Raw genomic sequence first — 24095 nt, 5'->3', positions numbered from 1 at the left:
TTAACACTTCCAAGATAAATTTTGATGCATCCTATTCAAATAAAAATAGGATGTGTTCAATTGCAACTATACTAGAAATCACTTTGGAGAGGGTGTGGATTACAAGGCTTATTGGACTCGCATGATCTGACAGCAAATTTCATAAACAACCCCATCATCATCATCATCATCATAATCGGTGGCTCAAAGCTTGTGATCTCATGCCTGAAGCTCATCACGTACCCTCCTTCAAGTTGAAAATTCATTTAAATGAAGAGATTCATTATAAGCACACATGTTCAAAGAAGCCAATGTAGCTCTTTTGTCTTCCCTAGGCTCTGTTGATTTTACTCTTGGAAGATTAGGCTCTGTTAATTTTAATCTTAGAAATCTTCCGGGACCTTTCGCTGTTATTTGTATCAGTGATTTAAGGGGAAGTAATACTTGTGAAGAAATACATCTAATCTATTATATAACACCCAACAAGTTTCTACAATAAAATAGCACACTTCAACACATGAGTTGAACTATAAAGATTTTTACCAATCTTGAGTCCTTTGCTATTGTCATTCATCACTTATAATCAGCTCATAATCCCGTTTCAGGGTAAATTTGTACTCTGGTTCACTTTTGCGTGTTTTTGGAAACATTACATTTATGCATTGATAAATGACAGACCAATACATATTTACATTGATAATAAGATATAAAAGCACATCAATAAAAAAGAAGTAAATTTGCATTCAAGTGGGCTTTTGATAAAAAAAAAAAAAAAAAGCATATGCTTTATTAAAATTCATGCTTGCCTCCATTACAGCTAAAAATCCGTTTGTAAAAAGATAAATTGATTAGTGCAAAACTAATCCAATTTTACAATTTATATGAACCATTTTACACTCTACATATTTGCAATCACACATATTTGCATTGTTTCCAAAGGCAGCCGAAGTTGAGAATAATTACATTTATGGGTGAAAATATTTTTTCCACATAATTGATTTTTACTAAGCCTCTATTTGTTTGCAATGCAAAATCTGAATTGAATGCAAATTTTGTACTTAGACTATGATTTGCACTCTTATCTAATATAAAATTTTTACTTTCTGTTTTAGTTCACTTCGTGAAAATTTCTATCCAAAAGTTGATTTGTACCATCTTCCTCCTGTCTCAATTCTCTCTCATGTAAAATAGGGACCACATCATCATGCTTTTTCTCTCACACTTCATTCTCTTTCATGTAAGATGGGGGCCACATGAAAAGTAGAAATTACGCTCAATCTATGCGCATTCCTATGCATTTACACCAGTGAAAATTAAATTTATACTACAAACAAATACAGCTTAAAGTTGCATTGCAAATCTTGATCAGGTGCAAAATTTATACCTGGTTCAATTTTGGTTTTATTTATCTATAATTATGATTTGCACTCCTACTTTATACACAATTTGTTCTTTTTACCTCTTTTGTACTCAACGGCAATGAAATTTTTGAATCTCACAATTTATCAAAAAGGAAAAGAAAAACATCTCAAAAGACTATTTTCACCACCTCAATTCTTTTTCAATATAAAGTGGGGACCACATCATCCTGCATCCTACTAATCCCCCTCTTTCCTCTATTCTCTTTTATTTGAAGTGAAGGTCACTTCATTTTACTTCTCACAAATAAATAATACAATAAAAATCTGAAACAAAAGTAGACCAAAATTTACACTCAACCCTTTTTGCACTCATGTATTTACACCAATGCAAATAAAATTTGTACTGCAACCAAACACAACACAAGATCAACCAAACTGAGCAACATAAGAACTGGGGCATTAACCAAATCGAATCGTTTGATTTCAGATCTTCAAGAAATGAATTTCAGTGGTTATGGTTTCTGGGTTAAGGATGTTTCAGATTCTTTTCTGTTTGCAAAATGTGGGCCTTGTAAGGCCAAGTCTGTTGAATATGCTAAGGTCTTGGCTATTTTAGATTGTTGGTTTACTGCATTAATCCTGAGAGTGAAAAAACTTGTAATACATTGTGATTCTCTTAATTTAGTTAATTCTTTGAATCAGAAATCATTTGGCTGTTCGCGTGGTGTTTAGCCTTTGCTGCAAGATCTGTATAGTCTAGTTGAGCAGCTGGATTTTAGGTTAGTGTTTGTTAGTCGTACTCTAATGATGCAGTTCATGAACTTGCTGCTAAAGGAAGCTCAGGGATGTCTGCATTTTTGGGGGATTGCGTTGGTGTTTCTCTGTTTTGATGTTGGTGCTGAGGTTGTGGTTTGCGTTGATTTTCAGCCTCCGTAGTTTGTTTGGTTCTGTTTTTTTTTTTTTTTCTTTTTTTATTTGCTGTAATTTTCTGTTCTGTTTGTTTCTCTTGTTAGGCTAAGTGGGTCTAATTTGGATTTAAATTTCGAATGATGTTTTATCAGATCAGATTGGAAATTCCAAACTGATCACCTATTTTAGTAGTTACTCCCTCAACCGAATTCCCATCTGTGCCCCACAGAGCGTGCCCATGGAAACCCAACAGCACATATCAACCGTATATTGGGAACATCTCCCAGTGACTTGAATGCCGGAGATTCCACCCTAAAAACGAACTCTGGGGTCAGGTTGCAGGTCACCGGAATCCAGAGGTCCTTTCCTTTCTTCTCCTCATTGTAGATCCGAGCAGTATAATGCTATAGATTAGCTAGAAATAGGATCCTATCTCTGTATCTCATACTTACCTCATTTCAGCACTTGATAAAAAAAAAGAAAAAAAAAGGCAATGACAATGAGAATGACATAGGCTTCATATTGATCCCAAATATAGGCTAGGTTGGGCTTAGGTTGTACATGGGCTCCGAACAAAAACTTCTAACCCAACCCAATCCTATGTTGTCGCCTTGTCGGTGACACAAAGGCCAATTGATTTATCAGCAACTTGACTCGTGATATTTGTAACCGTTTGCTTGTGAATCCAAAAATAAGTAAGTTGTCTTCTACCTAACAACGAGGAAACAGTATTGAATTATTGACGTAAATGGAAGCGTTTTTCACCTCGATAGAAAATGTCTAAAGTTCTATCATCATCTGTCAAGCTGATGTGTCATATCGTGATTGGCCAATGAATTCAAAATGCCTAGTGTAAAAAATGACGACTTTTTCGTAAGTGCATTCGGACCTGATGTTTGACGTTTCCTTTCCTTCAAACACAGATCTACCTTGGAGGCTTCATGCAATTATACTTGAGTGCAGGCACTTGATTTCAAATTTCTCATCTCCAAGTTTCCATTTCACATCTCGATCCTGTAATAGATTAGCTCTCGAGCTAGCTAAATATGCCTTTAGGCATAAAATTTCTATGGTCTGGTAATCTCCACCTGAGTTTGTCAGGTGATCTCTTGTATTGGATGAGATGCAGTTCTTGAATCAATAAATCTGTCCTCCGCTTAAAAAAAAAAAAAAGAAAAAGAAAAAGTCATTGTAGCTCCAATGAAGAAACCCTTCAGAATAGGCTCTCTTAGTTAGAGATTTACTTATTACATATGATGGGTCCACCTTATAGTATTACCCAGCATTTCTTCTAAATTGATATGTCAATCCTAATATTTTTTTCCCTGTTGCTGGCTAAGTTAATTTCAGGCTTAGGGGCGATTGGATAACAACTGAAGTGACTTAACTAAATGGTTCATTTTCTTATATGAATAAATTATTTAGTGGGTCCCAAGCTCAATTAATGCAGGGTATAGGTACCCTGTCCCTATCTGGATTATATATATATATATTATTTAAAATATTATTTATATTTTAATTTTTAAATTTTAAATATTTTATTAAAAACAGATTTTTAATTAAAAATTAGGGGATTCGGATGTGAAACCCGTTTCATATGGAGGCTAAATTTTTACGAAAATCGGGATCGGAGCGAGGAATATTTTAAAAGCCCGTTGCCAATCAAAATCAAGCACAATTAATGGAATGGGAATGGGTACTCATCAACACAGTTATTGTTTAGTTAGTTCTTGGATACAACACCTCTCCAAGGTTCCAGTCTCCCACCCAACCTCTTAAGAAAATCTTGGTGTCAGATAGAGATAAGACCAGACTTACGTCCAACGTAATGGCCATTGTGGATTGTTGTTATTAGCCCATTTTAATGAGCCTCACCCCTTCCAAACCTAGCCTTTATCGTGACTTTGGCCTGACCTCATTTTCAACATATGGGACCCCCTCCCCTTCCCATCAGTTGTTTTCTCCCATACAAACCCCTATAATAACAAGCCTTAGCTCCATTCCTGCTTGAATCATCTCCCAGCTTTCTTGATCTTCTTCTTGGTAGCTATCGATCGGTGTGTTGTTGTTGCTGATTGTTGGAAGAGCTACTAAAGATGGCTCAGGGAAGAGGCAATGCATCTGCAGTAGTGATCCTTGGGCTCACACTACTCTGCCTGCTTGTTCACTGTGAGATGGTCCATGCCGCAACCTTCATGGTCGGGGATGCTGGTGGATGGACATTTAACACCGCTGCCTGGCCTAATGGGAAGAGTTTTCGGGCTGGTGATGTACTTGGTAAGGACATCTTACGACATTGATGATGATGATGATGCAAATAAATTTTATTGTTTCTTTGTGTTTATGTTGTGTGTTGCAGTTTTCAGGTACAGCCCAGCGATCCACAACGTAGTTGCAGTAGACAGAAATGGCTACAACAGTTGCACCACCCCAAGAGGTGCTAGAGTGTTGACAACGGGGAACGACCAGATCAAACTGGCTAGGGGACAGAACTACTTCATCTGCACCATTGCCGGCCACTGTCAGGCTGGAATGAAGATTGCCGTCACCGCTGCTTGATCCAATCAGCTTTGAGCAGTACTACTAGTTCTCTTAGAGAAGCAGCATACCGTATAATTATATAGCAGAAAATAAAGTAGCTAGTATAATATAATATCGTCAAATCTTACTGTAATAGATGGATTTGGATTTGGAAATATAAGCTTTTGTGTGACAGTAGAGAGTGGCTTCTAAACCAATCTAGTTTAGAAATATCGTCAAATCTTACCGTATATTTATCAAGTTTCTTATTCTTATGTCCCTATATTGCTTGGCATTCTGGACCAGATATCCCTCAAACATACCTGGAAAAACCAATCTAGTTTTTCCCAAGTTCAGGCTATTAATGCATATTAGAGTCTGGGACTCTAGCTGGGTTTGCACTTCCCAAGAAGACCCACTCCAAAACGCTACTCTCTGTTTGGACGTTGGTGTCTTTCGGATGGCCGTGCAACTTGAGTGGGTCAGGAATCAGCATGGGACGTAGACCCGAGCGCTCTCTTTCCATAGGACAATGAGTGAGACAAAATGATCATTGTAGTTCTCTACTGTGGGTAAATGGGTATTGCAAAAATGGGTGGCAACAAGTTGAGCTTTTCATGAGTTGTTCGAGCTCGACAGGTGAAAAGCTCGGTTCAGTTCGATTATAACTGAAGTTCAAGCTGAGTTTGAGTCTAGTAGAATTCGGCTCATACTTATAATATACATATATATATATATATATATATATATAAAATTATAGAAAATAATATATAATATATAATTATTATAATTCTTAATTTTTTAAATGTCAAATAAAAAAATATTTATATAATATTTTTATTTTTATAAAACATTTTCCTCAAAATAAAGCTTGAGCCAAGCTGAGCTTGAGCTTATGAATTTTTGACTCAAGCCAAGCCTAAACTCAAGGTTCTAACTCAAATTGAGCTTGAACTCGAGCCTTGTAAAATAGTCTTGAACCAAACTCAAGCCTCGTACTATTTAGCTCGACTCACCTCAAATCCACCTCTAAAATTTGCAATAAGCACCTTAGTGCACCCACTTCAATATGTATTATAGTGGGTAATTGAAAGCTCAAAAGGCCTTTACATGTCTGTCTTTCTAATTTTTTTCAAATCAACATGGAGCCTTAAACCACAACGTAACCCTATGAATAGATTTAACTTATTAAAATCTATGATGCTGGAATTCTGGAAAGAACATCATACCAAAAAGGCTTTAACAATCAACCTCGTGAATTTTGGTGAAAACCCACATAAATTATAAGTTTAGTATCATGTCTTTTCATAGTCGGATCCTTTTAATTAATTAATATAAAACATGCAACTAAAAGGTCCTTTCTCAACAAATTTTATATATTTAATGGTTAATACTTGTTGACAAATTTATGATGCCAGAAATGCTTTGATCAATCAAAACTCCTCCTGAATTTTAATAAATACCTATTAGAGGTACCAAATCGAAGGTTGGTTGGTTATAAATTTTTTTTAGATATCATGTCTTTCGGATATCATAGTTGAACCCTGAAAAAATTACAAATGCAGGTGGGCCATAGGGTTGATGTAATTAATGACACCTGCGGGTTGAACATCTGGCCAATCAAAAGGGTTTTCCACATGGTTGTTCATTTGAATCCACCAAATCATTCCTCCATGAGGCAGAATTAGGTTAGGTTGTGCAGAGAGGAACTCCCCATTTCAATAGTTTTGGGTCTAGTTAAGGAGCTTTCCTACATGAACCCGAAATGAGAAAGGATACTGGATAGCTCCCAAACTGGTGAATATTCAATTTGGAGAAAACTTTTGTATTTTTTTTTCCTTGAATCGGGGTTATTTTGCACATTTAGCAAGGTATTATGGGCTGAATTTTTTTTCCATAAATATAGGATAGGGAAGGACTTAGAGACCAGCTCGGATCTGCTACTCACAAGAACACCATCCATCCATGACGACATACAAGTTCGGGACTCGGGAGATGTTTGGCTGCAGTGTCTTGTGGGGTGGGTGTGGGTAGCGTTATTGTAAATAGCAGATACGAGACCAAATAAAATTGCGTATTAGGGTGCAACCGTGCAACTTGGATCAGGTTGGGCTGATAATTTATTAAATTTTCAATGGGCTTAAACCATAGTAACCAAGCCCAATGTAGTTTAAATTATTCATCTCAAGTAACCTGACTTGAACCCCTTCAGGAATGGAGCACAGGCATCACTTATCTCCTTTTTTCCACCTTAGGCAAGGAATCTCTTCTTGGTTTATTTACCATTTTTATCAGCAGTTATGGCTAACAGAATAGGGGCCATAAGTTAGGGAGACTCCTTTGGTACCTCTAAGTGGTCTACCGAAAGCCTATAGAGTCCAGAGGATATAATCAGAAGAAATGGTTTACTTTCATGCCTTCATCTAATGGATCCGATCACAGGAGGACCCCTTACGGGATTTTACTAGCTTGGTGGAAGGAATAGGAAGCTGGAACAAGCGGAAGATTCGATCGGTCTCAAAGACACCCACCACCACAAAAATTGAATGTGGGGACCCAATACAAAATTAAGCTTCCAATGGGCGTGAGGAAATCTCACCTTATCCACACTCCCACCACAACCTTCTATTGCACATAATCTCCTCCACTCCACATCATCACGAAATCTATAAACAAAACAAAGACAAACCACCATTAACAACCATCCTCGACCTCATTCTGCTCAGTCAATTGGACTGAATTCTCTCTTGTCCTCATAGTTGATTGAAGAAGCAATGGCAGCCATGAACTCCAGTGTGTTAGCTTGCAACTATGCCATCTCCGGCACGGCATCATCCGATGCCAATTGGAAGCTTGCAGCTATGCCGTCTATTGCAACCCCAGTTGCATCAGCTCCCAGGTTGATCAAGGCCCAACAAGCTAAAGTTTCCGAGTCAAAGGTAGAGGGAGGGAGCGAGGGACGTAGAGCTGCACTTCTTTGCCTAGCCGGTGCTCTTTTCGCAACTGCTGCCTCTACGTCTTCCGCCAATGCAGGGATCATTGAAGAGTACCTCGAGAGGAGCAAAGCAAACAAGGTCAGTTGATATTGTTGACGCTACATCTCTTATAATCATCATATCTATATCTCCGCAACAATGAAACTTACTTCTAGACATCAATGGTGCGTACAGGAACTAAATGACAAGAAGAGGTTGGCCACAAGCGGAGCAAACTTTGCCCGTGCATACACAGTAGAGTTTGGCACTTGCAAATTCCCAGAGAACTTCACGGGCTGCCAGGATCTCGCCAAGCAAAAGGTTTGTTTGATGCTTTCTAGGCCTGTGTTCTCAGTAACCCCAGCTGGATTTTTAGTATGTTTGGTTCTGATTTGTGCCGTTTGGTGTGCAGAAAGTGCCTTTCATTAGTGATGATTTGGAGCTGGAATGTGAAGGAAAGGACAAATACAAGTGTGGTTCTAATGTCTTCTGGAAATGGTGAAAGACTGGAAGAGGCAGCTCTACCCTACCCAACCTGTATTTAAATGATTCCTATTAAATTTTCCACTGGGAAACCCTTTCGTCCAATTGTTCTGTAATCCTCTGTTTTCTCGTTCATGTTCCAATTGTTTCTTGTTTTCTGTTAATTACCCAAAAAGAATTACTGGGACTGGGAATGTGGATGGAGACAGAGGAAGTGGCCTGCTTATGATTGATCCATTATTTTTGAAGAGAAAATGTATACTTTCCTATGCCAGATGCTAAGCATTTCCACCTCAACTGTTTAACCATTTTATATTAGTACAGTGGTATAAGGCTCTCTACAAATAGGTTATGTTAGATGTCTTCTCCTTTCTTCTGTACTTGTTTCTTGCTCTGTGTGTGTAGGTAAACGATCAACGCCATAAGAGTTGCAGATGACATAGTCTGCCTCATACCTCCTCGTTTGTTGGTCAGCGTCCTACATTCAAGGCTTGTAGGACATTATCCGATATATGTGTCTTCTCTTGTGATTAATCATAAAATGGTTGGCGAAATAAGACTTAAATACCAAGGAAACATCAAAAATACAAAAAGGGCTTATTTGATTTTCGGTTCTGTTCCATTACTCTGCTTACAATTCTGGCATCAGCATCGATCAATTGTAAAAAGTAAAAAAAAAAGAACCCTTATATAAATTTAATTTATAGTTCCTCTGTACAATTTACAATTCTCTGTATAGAAACTGATGAATGTCAAATATACCCGAAAAAATTTGATATTGATACACAATAAAAAAAAAAAAAAACAAAAAACAAAAAACGAAAACAATGAGGATTGTTTTTCTTGTCTAAGCTCTGGCTTATCAATAGGTATACTCCGCATCCACCCAATTCAATCCAGAATGAAATTAGCCAGACATACCAAAGTTTGACACTGAAAGTTGAACTTTTAGGTGCGTGAATAATTCTCCACAGCATTACAATCCAATTTATCAACCTTGTCATGCAACCTGCACATGTTTGCATCAACTCAATCTGATCATGCTCGAGCAGGGATCACCATCAAACTTGGTCTGTTGGGAGTTGTGTCCAGGTTCTGGATGAAAGTTCCATTGGACTATCCAATTAAACCCAAGCCTCTTAAATCTCTCACCATGATCACTCGTACATGTTGCCCTGAAGGTCAAAACTTTGGACAGCTGAATGAGTTGTTCTGAAGCTGCAGGCATGGTATTGGAAATACCTCAACAACATCACCTGTGATGTATTCACAATGCCATGTTTCTGAAGGAGCTAATCCCAATAGACTAATATTTCTCAAACATATCCTTTCAAATAGTGCATTCTCAATACCCTGTAGAACTGGTGCTTTTCCTGTGTTGACACTAACAACATTACTTATGTAAATGTCTTTTACTGAAGGAAGTGCATTGGGGTCCCATCCCTTATCAGGGTGATCATTAGAACCTCTGCTGAACCTTATGGGTACCTTCACCCTTTCCATGGTTATGTTAGTTATGGTGATATTGCGTATGTATCCTCCTCTTCCCTTATCAGTCTTCACACGCACCCCGGCTGCTGAGTCTCGGACATGGAGCTCTTCCACAAGTACACCTGATATTCCACCAGACATCTCACTACCAATTCCTACTCCAGAGCATGTTGGAGTTGTACCTGACACCTTCCTCACTATAATGTTCATGCTTGGACAGGCCATGGCGATTCCATATTGGTCCCATCCACTCTTCACTGCCACAAGATCATCTCCACTCTCAATGTAACAGTCTTCAATGCACACATTTTTGCTTGAGTCTGAATTAATTAATTGCAGAATAGATCAGCATATGAATGAAGATTGAAAATGGTGGATTAGCTTGAGGGTAGTCTCTCCTTCCAAACACTTAACGTACATTTTTAATCAACCATAAATGCTTTGTTGAAAGAAACAGCAAGCATACCTGGGTCTATACCATCTGTATTTGGGGCGTTTAGGGGAGCCAGAATAGTCATTCCTTTGATGACAACATTACTGAAACATGACGCAATTAGAAATCAATTAGTTCAGACTTCCAAATAACTTAGAAAGCTAGTTGGAGGAGCAACCGCATGTATCAAGAAATCATTCATCCTAGTTTTTATAAAGAGGGCACGTTCAGGAAAGCTCACATCCCATGTGAATGTACTGTTCTGCCATGATGCAAAAGGCATCGCTGGCATCACTGAGGCTGTGATCATAAAGGCTCCAGCAGCTTACAATAAATCACACCTCCATTGTTACACCTCCCACAGGCCCAAGATTTAACCATCAATATGGATATTTTATTTATTTAATCCCATTGTTTAGTTTTGATTGATTGGCGAATTAGAGACAAGGGAAGTCATACCTGCAGTAAACAGGATGGATAGTCCAGAAGGGAGAATTCAGGAAAGTGAGGTTGGAAATGAGAATGTTGTGAGAGTTCATGAGTTCAAGCAGGTGACCCCTAGTGTACACAAGTGATCTGTTCCACCACATGTCCCACCACATCTTCCCCTGACCATCAATTGTCCCATTTTGTCCTGTGACAGACCAAATTAAGCACCCATAAATATTAAAATCAATATTAAGTCCAGAACCAAAAGAACCAAGTTAATTAATGCACAGCAACTTAATTAATCTGTAATCTGTACACATTTTGAGCTTCTGTTCAAGGAAGATAACCGTAGGTGTCACCAATCAAATGGTAATGGTGGGACCTACCCCCTGGATGATCTCACATGGGTATGAGCTTGGTAGAGACTAGAGAGTCCTACCCATTGATGTGTCCATCTAGAAGAGAATGCTAATCATCTAACAAGCTGGCTATTTGACATAATTGAGCAAATGGTGATACACACCTTACATGATTATCTGGACCACGTAAGAATTTGCTAGTGGGTGTAATCATAGCGAGTGATCAACTGGATAAACGCAGAACTGTGTCTAGTGTCTGTGTTGGAAGTCCATTTGTAGAATAGCCCGAAGTTGGACTGGTTTAGTACTGGTCGACCCTGTTCTTGAAAAAACCGGGATGAGTAACTCCGTACTCGGTACGTACACTGAGATTCAACCCAAACTCAAACCAGGTGGGACTACGGTTTAGCCAACATTAACTCGGACAGAGCTGGACAACGGTGGGTCGGATCAAAATTTCAATCCCTATTTAAAAAAGGGATTCAATGAATCTAAAGGTTCACATGACCAACACATAAAGATTAATATAACAGGCAACAACCATTAGGGTTTGAAGAATCATGATCAAAGAACATAAAAAAACTATTTTTTGCACAGAGAAATGAATGCAAGAAATACTAAAAAAAAAAATAGATAGTTACTATAGGAGATGTACCAGTAATGACAACGTTAGTGAGACCATCTCCATGAATGAGGCTAATGTGTCTCCCTCCCAGTCTCTCCCTTCCTCTTCCATAGGATGGCAATGGCTCTATCACGGGCCATTCCTCTGTATTCTATTTAAACAATAAAACAAATGATTACTGTTCAGTTAACAAAGCATATCTGAATTCTCTGCAAGAAAAAGAGAACATTGTTGTTTTCTTCAATGGCTTCTATCATATCACCCAGTAATTAGATTGACAAAAGAAGCTCAGCAGAGCAAACCAGGAAATCAGGAATGTACTGTTCCATTGTTCGTTACATCAAAAGAGCCATAACCGTTGATTTGGTAGCTCATGGTGAAGCGGCTGACATTCTCCCGCTGTCAGCCTTTCTTCTCCGGCCATCATACGTTAACGTTTCAGGTCAAACGTATACTAACATGATTCACTCATGAAAATCCAATACGAATTCACAGAGGAAAGAACGGAAAAGATCATTTAGTCAAGCTTTCACCCTTTAATACCAATAGAAATTTGAACAAAAAAAATTAAAAATCTGAAAATTTCCATACCTGAGAACCAAGAATAATAGCGTCCTCTTCAAGAAAAAGCGTGAAATTACTGGTTAGATTGAAGCTTCCAGTAAGCCACCTTCCTCTTGGAACGATGAGCTTGGAACCTCCTTTATCTCCAAAACGCTTCAAGTATCGTATCGCCCTCTGAAACGCTTTTGTATTCGACGTTAGACCATCACCAACACCTCCGAAATCTGTTATCGACCTCACAACCTTTCTCGGCGGTCCTTCTCGGAAAAACCCAGAACAGCTTCGTGGGTCCTCCGGAAAACCGATTTTCTCAGAACCCAAAATCATCCGTATTGGTAAGACAGATTTTGTGGTTATCTGAAGCCAAGAAACCGCTATAACCGTCGTTACCAGTAGCAAAACCGGCCATGAAGGTCTCCTAAAACCACCCCAAATGTTCAGAAACAAGGGTTTTTCTACATTCATCATGGAGGAAAGGAGAAAAGAAAAAACAGAGAAGAAGAAGAAGAAGATGAAGAAGAAGGATAGGTGTATGGGATCGCGTAACGAGGGGGAGAAGCCGAGAAGGTTTTTTAGCATACGCGGAGGTGCGTAGTACGCAGTAGGAGATTGTGGATGTACACGTCAAAATTCGGGTAAGAAGGGGACGTGAATGGAGGCGTGAGTGGGGGTTTGTGCGCATTGCGCATATGGGCGTTTTATAGTAGAAATTGATTACCTTGAGGCTTCATGGTCATGGGAGTTCAAGAGAAGAGGGAAGCAAGCATTCGGGAATCGGGAGACAACGAAAGCGTGATCCGTCCGGTTCGGTGGGGACGACTCAGCTCCTTTTCAATGCGCGTGTAATTAAAAGTTTAAAACTACATTCCGCTCTTCACGGGTTTTTTCTTATTTTTATTATAATTAAAATAATCATCTTTATTTGTTTTTAGATTTTTGTACCAATCATGTGGATCTATGACACGTACTATCTGCTAATTGATCTGGCCGTCCGATCCTTGATCATTTCTCCACAGGTGGGTCCTTTAAAAAACCAGAGCAGGAACCCCATCTGACGCCAATCCAACGGCTGGGAAAAGCTCTTCCTTGATGGGATCACTTAAAAAGCAAGGTACTGAACGTGCACGGAACAACGAAAGCTTTCTTATGAAATTGGGTTTAAAAAGTATTTTTCCAAAGTACAACTGTTACTGAACAGGCTGTTCACATAAAGTCAACCAAACAAGACCTAAAAACAGTATTTATTTTATTTTATTTTTTTTTTGTTAGAGCTTCTACCAAAATATATATAGTTTATGGATGCAACCGTTTACGAAGACCTTACCAATTAATGTGCATGATGCATGGATCCGACACGCATAATAAAGGATTTTTATAAATATTTTAATTTTAATGTATTAAAGAAGCTTCGTTCGTTCATTTTGTTTGTTTGGCTCAGTTTGGAAATAGTATAAATACTATTTTAAAAAGTATGGAATGGACTTAATAATATTTCTGGAATTTTTTAAAGACAAAATTTACTCTTTTATATTTAAATTTAATGATATAAAATGAGGACAAATAGGGTAATCAGTTCTTGATATTAAATGAATTGAAATGAGGTAATTTAAAGATATTCAATGCATTCTATCCTTTTATTAAATCCAACATTTAAGTTATTAACTTGCATTCATGTTCATTGAATCATATATTTAAGTCATTTTTATTTATTCTCATCATTAAGTTATATTATTTAAATCCGTAATAAATTAATAATTTCAATAATATAAAAGTTTATATTTTTAAAATCTATTTAGCAAAAATAGTGTTTTCAACTAGGTGGTGGTAAGAAATTAAATTATTTTGGGTCAAATGGGTTAATCCATGTTGCCACGATTAAGTAAAAAAATAAAAAAATAGATAAAATAAAAAATAGAAATTAAAAAATTTGGAACATTTTTAACATGCATATTAAACAATAATAAGTATGAAAAATAAGAAATGTTTTTATTAATGATGAAAATGGAATGTAAAATTTAAAACCAATTGGAAATAAAAATATTTTCTTATTCTTTCTCATTAAATCCTATATTTAAAATATATTTTTCTCATCATTAAATTCTTGTAATTAAATCCACAACATTAATTTTAACAGTATAAAATAAATATTTTGAAAAGTAATTTGAAAACAAAACAATTTTCTTCCCTCCCGAGGTGGGTAAGCAAATTGACCATTTGGGGACAAATGGATTAATAAATATTGCCATAATTAAATAATAAAAATTAAAACAAATAACTATGAAATGTAAGAAGTATTTTTTTATTAATGATGAAAATGGAATGCCAAATTCAAAATCTACCTAGAATGAAATGATGTCATAGTCAAATAATAAAATTTTTAATAATAAAAAATATAAAAAATCACAAAAATAAAAGAAAAAAGACAAGTAAATTTTTGGGCGCATATCTAATGTTATATATTTATAAAAAATAAAATATTGAGTACATCTATAATATTGTGCATTCACTATATTGAATATAAATAAGTTTTATACATAAGAAATAATTTCATCAATGATGGAAATGTAATACAAAATTTAATGTCAACCTAGAAATCAAACAATTTTTATTTTTAGATGGTGGGTTAGTGGTTTGAGTCAAATGATACCATAGACAAACAAAAATTAAGTGTTATAAGTAAAAATATTTTATACAATGTAAATGAAATATATAATTTAAAGGAAAATTTATAGTCAAAGTCGGTTGTACATTTAAAATTAGGTTGCAAGTTGGTCTAGAAACCAACAAACTCTAACAATCAGTTCTAGATTTCAAATTATAAAAACCCCCCACCATGTCATCAGAGGCTTATGTGGCTGTTACCAACATAGAATTCCTAGTCCATGTTGGACACAACAAAAAACCTATACCAAAAATAGGTTTTTAATTTCTCTCCCATTCCCTTTGCCTCTCGATCTCCCTTCCTTCTCTCTCACTGTCAAATTCATCTTTTGATCTCCCACTCCCTCAGCTTCGATATGTAGTCAAATCAAAACCTCTCTCTCTCTCTCTCAATTGTTCACCCTTAATCTTTCTTATTCTCCCCCACTCTCTCTCTTAGCCAATATTTCCTTCTCCCTCAATCTCTATCGTTCTCCAGTTGGTATAATTTCATAGCCAAGAGCTTCTTATGAATTTTAATCAAATTGGTGTAATAATTTTTTAACCATACCAAGTTGGTCTTATGTTCTTTTATAAAATCTGATTAATACCATATAAATGTGTAAGAAAATAATAAAAAAAAATGAGAGAGGGAACTGGAGAGAAACAGAGGGAGGATGATAGAAATTAAGGGAGAATGAGAGATTGACTGAAAAAGAGAATGAGAAAGATTGAGGAAGAACAATAAGTAGAGAGAGAATGAGAGAAATTGATATAGAAAATATAAATACAGAAACCAAAAACCTTTTTTATTTATTTTGAAATCACATAGTCGTTGAGTAGATAAAGATAACTGCGAGGGAGATTGAAAGAGAGAGAGAGAGAGAGAGAGAAAGTAAAACATTTTTTTTTTCCAATCACCCAACATTAAAGGAAAATTTCAGTATAAGCTTTTTACTATGTCCAACATGGATTAAGAGTCCCATGTTGAAAGCAGCCACATAAGCCTCCGATGACATGGCAGGTATATTTTTAATCATATTGTTATTTTTGTTAATTTTCAATTTCTATCTTAACTGTGATATATCTAAAATTCAAATAATTAATATGAAGAAAAATTTCTCACATGCAGCATATATGCTTACAAGTTAAATTAAAATCAATTTAAGTAGTGTAAGAAAAAAAGACGGAATTATTTTAGGCCAAAAGATAGTATTTCATTCATGCTGCTCAGAATCAACGAGGGCTGGCTCGTTGGTGTATTAATTGGTTTGTTCCAGTGTAGACACAGAATCGAATATCACACTTAACAATTTGGGGAAAAGGGGTCAAGGGAGAAATTATTAATGGTGCATGTCTCCGGAATACCAAAAAAAAATCATGCTGCTCAGAATACATATCAGAATACAGTATGGCAGAGGTCACTAGAAACAGCAAATTTAGCAATTTTTTTAGTCATTTCAGGGTGTTCGACGACATCATTAGTTTTGTTTGGAAAATATGTTGCCCCATCAACAAAATTATATTTTTTTTCCTGATGTAGCAGTTGTTTTTGTTGCCACATCAGCAAAAGTTGGCCCCCATTGTTTGAACGCACAACATGCTGACTCAGCAATAGGAGAATTTAAAAGAAGCATCCTGCAGTTCCCAATGATAAGAATAATTTACCAAGGAGGTTCATAATTCTCCTCCAGTAGGGTTTAACAAGAACAAGAGCATCTGCGTCCCAGGTTTTCTGGAAAAATATGATACCAGAAAAAATTACAGCCAATCAATTCTAGTATCATAAGAAAGGTGATCATCAAAATTTATGGGGTGCTTTGATTGGTCAAAGCTGTTCCGATATTATAGATTTTTCCCTCCCTCAAACATTATATGAAAGTTGCAGGTCAAAGAAAATCATAGCCAAGTAAAGAGGAGATTTATGTACGTAGTTTAAGTCTTCTAAACTATTTCTTTCCCTTTTTTTATATTTCATTGTCGGGTGAGTAGGGTGGAGGGTGCTGATTAGAAGGTTGAATATTGAGCAATTAAACAAGAACCGGAACATATTTGGTTCTCATTGAATAACATATATGGAAAAATCACAGAATCTATCTCAATTTGCAAGCTTTGCATATTAAATGGGGGCAACAATTAGTGCATCTTATAGGGCTCCCACTTCATTTATAATGGGCATTTGCAAATGTTCCTAAAACGCACCCACATCAAAATGAACTATTCTGGCGAGGGGATAGCTACAAAACCATTGAAGCTCAATTTGGAAAGAGTAAATATAAGATTTAAAATATAAGATTAAATACACCATTTAGAAGAAATGCAAATACAAATATATAGAGCACAAAATCTTGTATTTTATATTATTTTGTGTCTATATGTAATTTATATATTTGTATTTGTACACCTTTCGAACTGATCCTAAAGGTTATGCTAGTACCTTTGCTTTTTCTACCTGAAACTGTTTTTTGGGTGGATCAATACAAATTGGAATACAACTTTTATTATAATTCACACCTACTTTAAAAATGTTTATGGGAAGCTGTTTGTAGAAAGTCAAATTGACTTTTAATAAAAACAGCAATGGTACTAATCGTCTGGTTGAAATGAGCCCATGCGTGGTGTGAGAATATACACCTCTCACCTATTTGTATTGATCAACCCAAGTCATTTCAGGTAAAAACAATGGTACGAAATCAATTGGAATTATGTAGGTATGCATTACAAGAAAAAATGGTCTAAGGCGGCGGTCGCAAAACCGCCTTAGATTAGGCCTATGCCGGTGGTCATTCGACCGCGTATAAGTGGGTGCCGACTTAGATTAGGATCGCCGGCTTAGGTAGGAAAAACCACCGCCTTTTCCCTTGGTTCGATGCGGTTCAAAGTTCTCTAAGGCGACGGTTTTTCTAGACCATTGGCTTCACCCGATTAAGCTGGCAGTCTAAACCGCCACCTTTGGTTTTATTAATGGGTAAGCCGGCGGACATTGATCGCCGCCTTAGGTCCTGTGTGACACCACTTCCCATCTTGTTCATAGCTAAACTGGCAGATATGGACGGCATAGACCTTTCTTTTGAAAAAAATTATATGCCTACTTAATTTAAACATTTTTTATACCTGCCTTTTTCCAATGATTTAGCATCTTAATGTACCTATGAAATCCTATAATTTATACATGAAAACTTTGATAAATAAAAGAATGTAATTTAAAACATCTAGTAATTTAAAGATTAATTACATTAAAAAATCCAAAAAACAAATTATTCAAATACAACATCCAATTGACATATAAACCATACAAGCCATTGGTAATGTTCCTTTTGAATGTTTAACTTTGGAATATTTCTTGAATTCCTTCATTGTTTCTAATGAAGGAAGATTTGATCCGACCTCGTAACCACTCAACACATGGCAAAGGCAACAGCTCGGCACGATAGTACGCTCAAGGTGCGAGCTCCGAAAGGAGGAACCAGCGCTCCGAACTTTCCACAAAGAGCCCGAACTCTCCCTTTGACCCCGGGCCTTACGATGAGTACAAAGGGCAATAACCCGAACTGGTTCGCCCTAGGGCAGTTCGAGCCACACCTCTATCCGAACTCAAAACTTCACATCGCACACCACTCCAGCACTTCGCCTCCAGGACGCCGAACTGAACAACCGTACCATACCTGACACCAAAGGAATCCATATCCCGAATTGGCAGAAGCGCAGAAGTAATCATACCTGACCTGGCAAGAGCTTGGGAATGAGTGCGTGAAGTGGTTATAAAAGGCACCCTTCCCCCCAATAAGAGAAGTATGTGATAACTTTGCACCATCTGGTTTTTTATCTTGCCTTTGAGGAAATATTAACTTGAGCTTCGGAGCATTCTCATCGGGTTCTGCCCTTGAGATTACTCGCTTTATCCTCCGTTTCAGGCACCTTCTCCTCCGGCCCGAGGCAAGATCGTCGACAGTTAGGACCGGCTAGATTGTGTACTATCAATTGGCGCCGTCTGTGGGAAACACTTCTAAAAGCCTCCCTCTAAAACTCTCATAACCCCTTTTTTCCAAGAAACCCCAACACTCATGGCTTCTTCCAGCAATGTCGGACGTGGCACGGAGATGAACGCCACCGGGGAACAACTCCAAGTCCCCGTGGTGTGCATCGAACAGTTCACCATCCCCCTTCCGGTGGATGGGATTCCCAACCTGAGTACGCCACGAACAATGGCGCCCGTGAACCTTCCCGTCATGAATGTCCCCCTTCCTCCTCTCCCTGTCGAGACAACATTTACTGAACCAACTGTTGTTTCCCTGACGACTAGCCAAAATCAGTTTGATGACTTGATGCAGTGTATGTTTCTGAGTGGTCTTACGTTGTTGCTACCAAATACCTTCAAGTTTAAAGTGGTTAAAAATTTGGAGAACAAATACTTAGTTCAAGAGAGTTTTGATACAATATGACTTATCAAATTGCACAATGTCTAAATACAAATCTCCACCTAAAACAGATCAATTCAAGACTATTAAATAAAAGAAGGGTAAATCATCTTTTGATTCCTCAAATTAAGGCTTGAAGATATAGAGAAACAAATCCTAGAATATTATATCTAAAACAACCTTAAAGCCTTGAACACTTGAAGAACTAGCTTCTTATTTACGATAAATGCAAAACACAAGGCAGTCCACTAAAAATTCTGGTCATACCAAAATGTAATTGAAGTTAATAATTCTGAACTGCTCATGCATGTGAGTAAAAGTGCTAGAAATAAATGTAAAAGGGGGAAAACATACCTGTTTGCGCTCAAATTCTTTGGTTTATCGTATACAACATCAAATTTAGGTTCATATCTTCTTAGAACTACAAAGGTTAGGGCCCGTAGATAGCAGCAACAGTTTGCATATGACAACTGGTTTGGATGTCTCCCAACAATGCATATCCTTGCAAATGATTGAACATCACCTCATAAATGATATAGTAGTAAATAATTAACTTGAATAAAAATTGATCAATGATTTCGAAAATGATACGTAGCAGATTAAATAAAAGAGTGGGGAAAAAACTATTATGATAAATTATAAGTGGATGAAGAAACAAAAAAAAAAAAAACAAGAGATTAGATATCTATTACCCAGTTAGGTCAATGATTGGATTTCTCGCTTCAATCCCTCATGCTTGAATGAGCCTCGCTTCTAGAGGTTGTTTCGATTAGAACTCCCAAATTTATTTGGGTCTTTTCAGAGTAGAACTCCAAACGGTGTGCGGGGGTGGATGATTGATCACTTCGGGTATTAATTTTTAGAAAATATTTCCTGAACCGCTAAGTAAGTTGCAAACCAGACCGATCTTTCACGGCTCGAAAATCCCTTTTTTTCAAAGAAATGATTCAGTCTCAGATCTGTGATAAACCCTTGCTCAAGTCATATGGATCAGTTTAGGCACTTGGATGACACAAATCTCCTCCAGATTTATTACTTGTACTGCTAATAGCTAAGATTCGCGATCAGTCGTAGGAAACAAAGGTCGTCACCGGCTGGTGGTGCTTTGTAGATCGCAGAAGAAAAAAAATGATGTTGTTGCAGTCCCTTGAGTGGTTGATTCGGTTGAGTGGATTGGAAACACTCGAACATGACTCAAACTGGGGCGTCAGAGGAAGATGATGGCGGGGCGTAGCCCGTTCTGCCATGATTGACCATCGACGACAACAATGGTTGTCAGGGCAAGAACTGATTGGTCATGCTCTGTACCCATTTCCTCTGATGTTCAGATTGAAAAAAAAAAGCCACGTAAGTGGGCAAGAACTTGAGTGACCAATTCGGATAAAAAACCCTACATCTCTGTCTCTCTCTCTCTCTGCTTGAAACTCTCGTCTCTCGAGCAAATGAGAAACTGCTCGGTGAAAAAACCCTCTCTCTCTGATTAGAAACACTCGAACATGACTTGAATTAGGGTTTTACTAAAATGAAAGCAGTCAGAGAAAAAACCCTCCATCTCCGTCGCGCTTTCTCTCTCTGCTTGAAACTCTCGTCTCTCGAGCAAATGAGAAACTGCTTGGTGCTACTTCTCCTTCCCCATTCGAACCTTCGCCAAAAACCTAGGATCGAAGAACTTTTGTATTCATGCGAAAAAAAAATTGGATTTCCTGCGGCTGCGTGATTTTATTCGACCGGTTTAATTTTAAAACTACCGCGTCTGTTCTTTTAGACCGTCACGTCTGTTCTCGAACCCATCTTTAGATATCACTATAGTGGCGGTCATTGAGACCCCAGGTCTAAACCGCCGGCTTAGACTATTTTTCTTATAGTAGTATAAGCAAAGGATAAAGTTGTTTATTTCTAAAATCAAGGAGGGAATGAGTTCTAAATAGGATGAATCTCTAAAAGCAATTTTTAATAGGATCAATTCCCTTTTTGATAATTTTCCAACTAAAGCATTAAAACAATATGATTTTGAATATATAACAAACAATTTACTCATTTTTTTCCTTGAGACATGAGGTGAAAGCAAGAATACCGCATATGCTAAACCGGTTTGGTAGACCATCTTTGAGGGGTGGCCCTTAACAAGTAACTAGCAATGACAATGAGGAGGATTTGGGGAGGGATCATACTCTCCAACCTTGTCCCAAACTTTGAAATAAATTCCCATCCCTACCTTGATCCTTGTTGGCAATAAAAACAACCCTCAATCCCTAATCCCCGACAAAGATGGGTTCCTTATCAGGGACCTGAATTTATGCAATTTTTAAATTAAAATCATTTTTAGAAAATAGATTTATTTAAAATAAAGGATTTTTTAAATAAAAAATTCTTTAAATATATTTTGATATATATATTATAAATAATATAAGTAAGGTGTCACTATCAATCCCCATCCTTGCCTTGCCCTCGCCAAGGTAATTTCCATCCCCGACCCAATACCCTATTGGGTCAGGGGAGCTAGATACCCAATGAGGACATGAAAATTTGTCATCCCTACAAATAACATTTAGAGCTATAATCATATCAAGCTTCCCTTGGAAACAATGCAAATGGAGTGTAAATCCTGGTTCGGGGTAAATTTGCACTCTGGTTCACTTTTGCCTATGTTTGGCAACACTACATTTATACATTGACAAATGACAAACCAATGCATATTTACATTGTTAATAAGATGTAAAAGTACATCAACAAAAAAGAATTAAATTGGCAATCAAGTGGGCTTTGAATTCATGTCTGCATCCATTACAGTTAAAAATCTGTTTGGTAAGAAGGTAAATTTGTTAGTGCAAAACTAACCCAATTTTGCAATTTATATGAACCGCTTTACACTCTACATATTTGCATTGTTTCTAAATGCAGAAATAGGATCAAATTCAGATAGGAGCATATCAAAATCCTATCTATAATTATATAAAAAAAATCCTATCCATAAGAATCCAATAATTTTTTTTTTCTTTTTGGTAAAACAAACTCAATTTAGATTGCATTTGGCGTTCCATATTTTAAGGACTTATCTCCTTTTCGGAGTCAAAATTCCTCTATGAACAATGAGATTTTAACAACAAAAAGAAGATAAGTCTTTAAAATAAGGAATGCCAAATGCAGGCTTAATATCCAATGGATATATAAGACACATTCAATTTGATAAATGTATATAGAAATAGCGTAAATTTATAAAATTAAATATAAAACAAAAATATATATTATAAATATAAAAACTAGGTTTATCTAAATCCAAAGTCTACTTAATATTCTAAAGAACTTTAATACTAAAAAATATTTTCTGTGTCCATGTATTAACCTATTATATATATATATATATAGATAGATAGATAGATAGATAGATAGATTGATTGATTGATTGATAGATATAGATATACATCTATTATATAAGCTTCAAAACTATGACTTCAAACCCTAAAACCTAAGTGGCTTAAAATCGTTTTTAAAGTAACACTTACCAAATGCTCAAAACACTTTTTTTTCACAATTTTGCTTTTTACATTCCCAAGCTCAAAAGCAAAAGCTTATCCAAATAGATTGGTGATTGTTTATGGACTGTTATTTCTTAGCCCTTATTCTTTTGGGAATCGAGCATTCCCTTTCAATCAGTTGCCTTATTTAAGAAAACTGGAAAGATTCCCATTCATTAATTTATCTAAACCAAACAAGAGCAGGACTAAAAGATTTTCCACCTAACTATTATGGCTGCAAAAAGATCGAATCAAACATGATATAGGTAGATTCAAATTTGATTTATTTATTTCAAATTTGAATTGGTTCTTACCCATCAGATTTATATTGAATTCGAATTGCAATGAAATATCGAATAGTGTTAATAAATTTAAATAAAAATGACTTTAATATCATATTTCATGAACAAAATGAGTTGAAAATAACTTATATTAAACTTGAACTTGCAACAATTTACTAAAGATATTTATCAGATGGGTAAGTGGATTCATATTTTGTCCAATTATAAACGGATTGAATTAGAATTCTGGCAAATGGATATATTTTTCGGCCATACTAAATAAAAAGCGTGAAATAATGGTTGAGGCAATTTCACACTGCTGATTATTATTAGCATAGGCCATATCTTAAATTGGACCCCTTTGTTTGTTTTTTTCTTTTTAAATTTTAATTGGACCCCCCCCCCCCTTTCTTGGTGGTCTGTTTCCACAGAAATTTCCAATAAATGTATAAAATACATTATCATATGCTTTTGATACATTTCTCATATTTATGAAATAGACAGAAAACCCTCAAATCAATCACTAGTCCTCATAAAATAATGAAGGAAGAAACAAAAAGGATCCCCTCTTTCAAAGCTTCTTTTTTAAGCAGCTGAGGTTGATAAATAATCGGCTAAGCACTTAAGCTCTTGATGATAAGTATGGACGCAATTAAGTGGCTGGGGATATATTGAACTACAATCAATCAATTCATGTAACAACTAAAATAGAGCTTGGACATATTTGGCCCACCCACACTCAGTCTAACCCATCATCCAATCCAATCCACCCTTTACCCCAACCGAAATGGATTGTCAACCCATATAAGAATACAAGTAGATAGATGGGTTATAAGTAAAGGCTTCAAAAGGGCCCATAGGTGGCAACGTAATAAAAAAACGGCATCAAGTTCTGTGGGCAATAGGTGTAATGAATTTCTGGTCAAATTAAGAAAATTCTTAGCTGTCATAAGATTCCTATTAGCAATTCTTTGAGCTAGCTCTTGACATTAATTATATCCTATGGAATTTAAGTTAATTTTCAATAAACAAAATCCCCGTGTTTGTGATCCAAATTTTGGTATTGTTTTGGTCTCAAAATGAGAAAGGAAACACATATTTGCAGGACAAGCT

The 24095-nt window shown here is 36.5% G+C and overlaps 3 protein-coding genes and 1 long non-coding RNA gene across 5 annotated transcripts; 2 read left to right on the top strand and 2 right to left on the bottom strand.

Moving 5' to 3' along the window:
- The first annotated feature begins 4131 nt into the window (after window positions 1–4131).
- LOC148851773 (basic blue protein-like) lies at window positions 4132–4967 on the top strand. The gene is made up of 2 exons (XM_088947699.1): window positions 4132–4526; window positions 4609–4967. Exons 1-2 carry the CDS (start codon window positions 4346–4348, stop codon window positions 4806–4808), a joined length of 381 nt encoding a protein of 126 aa, XP_088803825.1. The 5' UTR covers window positions 4132–4345; the 3' UTR covers window positions 4809–4967.
- A 2002-nt stretch (window positions 4968–6969) lies between these two features.
- Window positions 6970–8572, top strand: LOC148851772 (photosystem I reaction center subunit N, chloroplastic-like). Its single transcript, XM_088947698.1, has 3 exons — window positions 6970–7843; window positions 7940–8065; window positions 8157–8572. The coding sequence occupies exons 1-3, from the start codon at window positions 7544–7546 to the stop codon at window positions 8244–8246; spliced, it is 516 nt and encodes a 171-aa protein (XP_088803824.1). The 5' UTR covers window positions 6970–7543; the 3' UTR covers window positions 8247–8572.
- Window positions 8573–8901: 329 nt separating this feature from the next.
- LOC148851771 (Pectin lyase-like superfamily protein) lies at window positions 8902–12953 on the bottom strand. Of its 2 annotated transcripts, none has more exons than XM_088947696.1 (5): window positions 12156–12953; window positions 11595–11715; window positions 10611–10785; window positions 10185–10255; window positions 8902–10038 (listed from the first exon to the last, which is right to left on the bottom strand). In XM_088947696.1, exons 1-5 carry the CDS (start codon window positions 12705–12707, stop codon window positions 9410–9412), a joined length of 1548 nt encoding a protein of 515 aa, XP_088803822.1. In that variant the 5' UTR covers window positions 12708–12953; the 3' UTR covers window positions 8902–9409. The 2 variants fall into 2 exon arrangements, with proteins under 2 accessions (XP_088803822.1, XP_088803823.1); XM_088947697.1 differs by lacking the exon at window positions 12156–12953 and adding an exon at window positions 11867–12008.
- Window positions 12954–17930: 4977 nt separating this feature from the next.
- On the bottom strand, window positions 17931–20920 carry LOC148851770 (uncharacterized). The gene is made up of 3 exons (XR_016099913.1): window positions 19879–20920; window positions 19541–19687; window positions 17931–19140 (listed from the first exon to the last, which is right to left on the bottom strand). It is a non-coding gene; the product is annotated as an uncharacterized LOC148851770 (long non-coding RNA).
- Window positions 20921–24095: the final 3175 nt, after the last annotated feature.

This window comes from Nelumbo lutea, chromosome 5 (assembly GCF_056320005.1).
Source record: "Nelumbo lutea isolate HS-2025 chromosome 5, American lotus-T2T, whole genome shotgun sequence".
Lineage (NCBI taxonomy): Eukaryota > Viridiplantae > Streptophyta > Magnoliopsida > Proteales > Nelumbonaceae > Nelumbo > Nelumbo lutea.
This window is presented reverse-complemented; position numbering and strand designations above follow the sequence as displayed.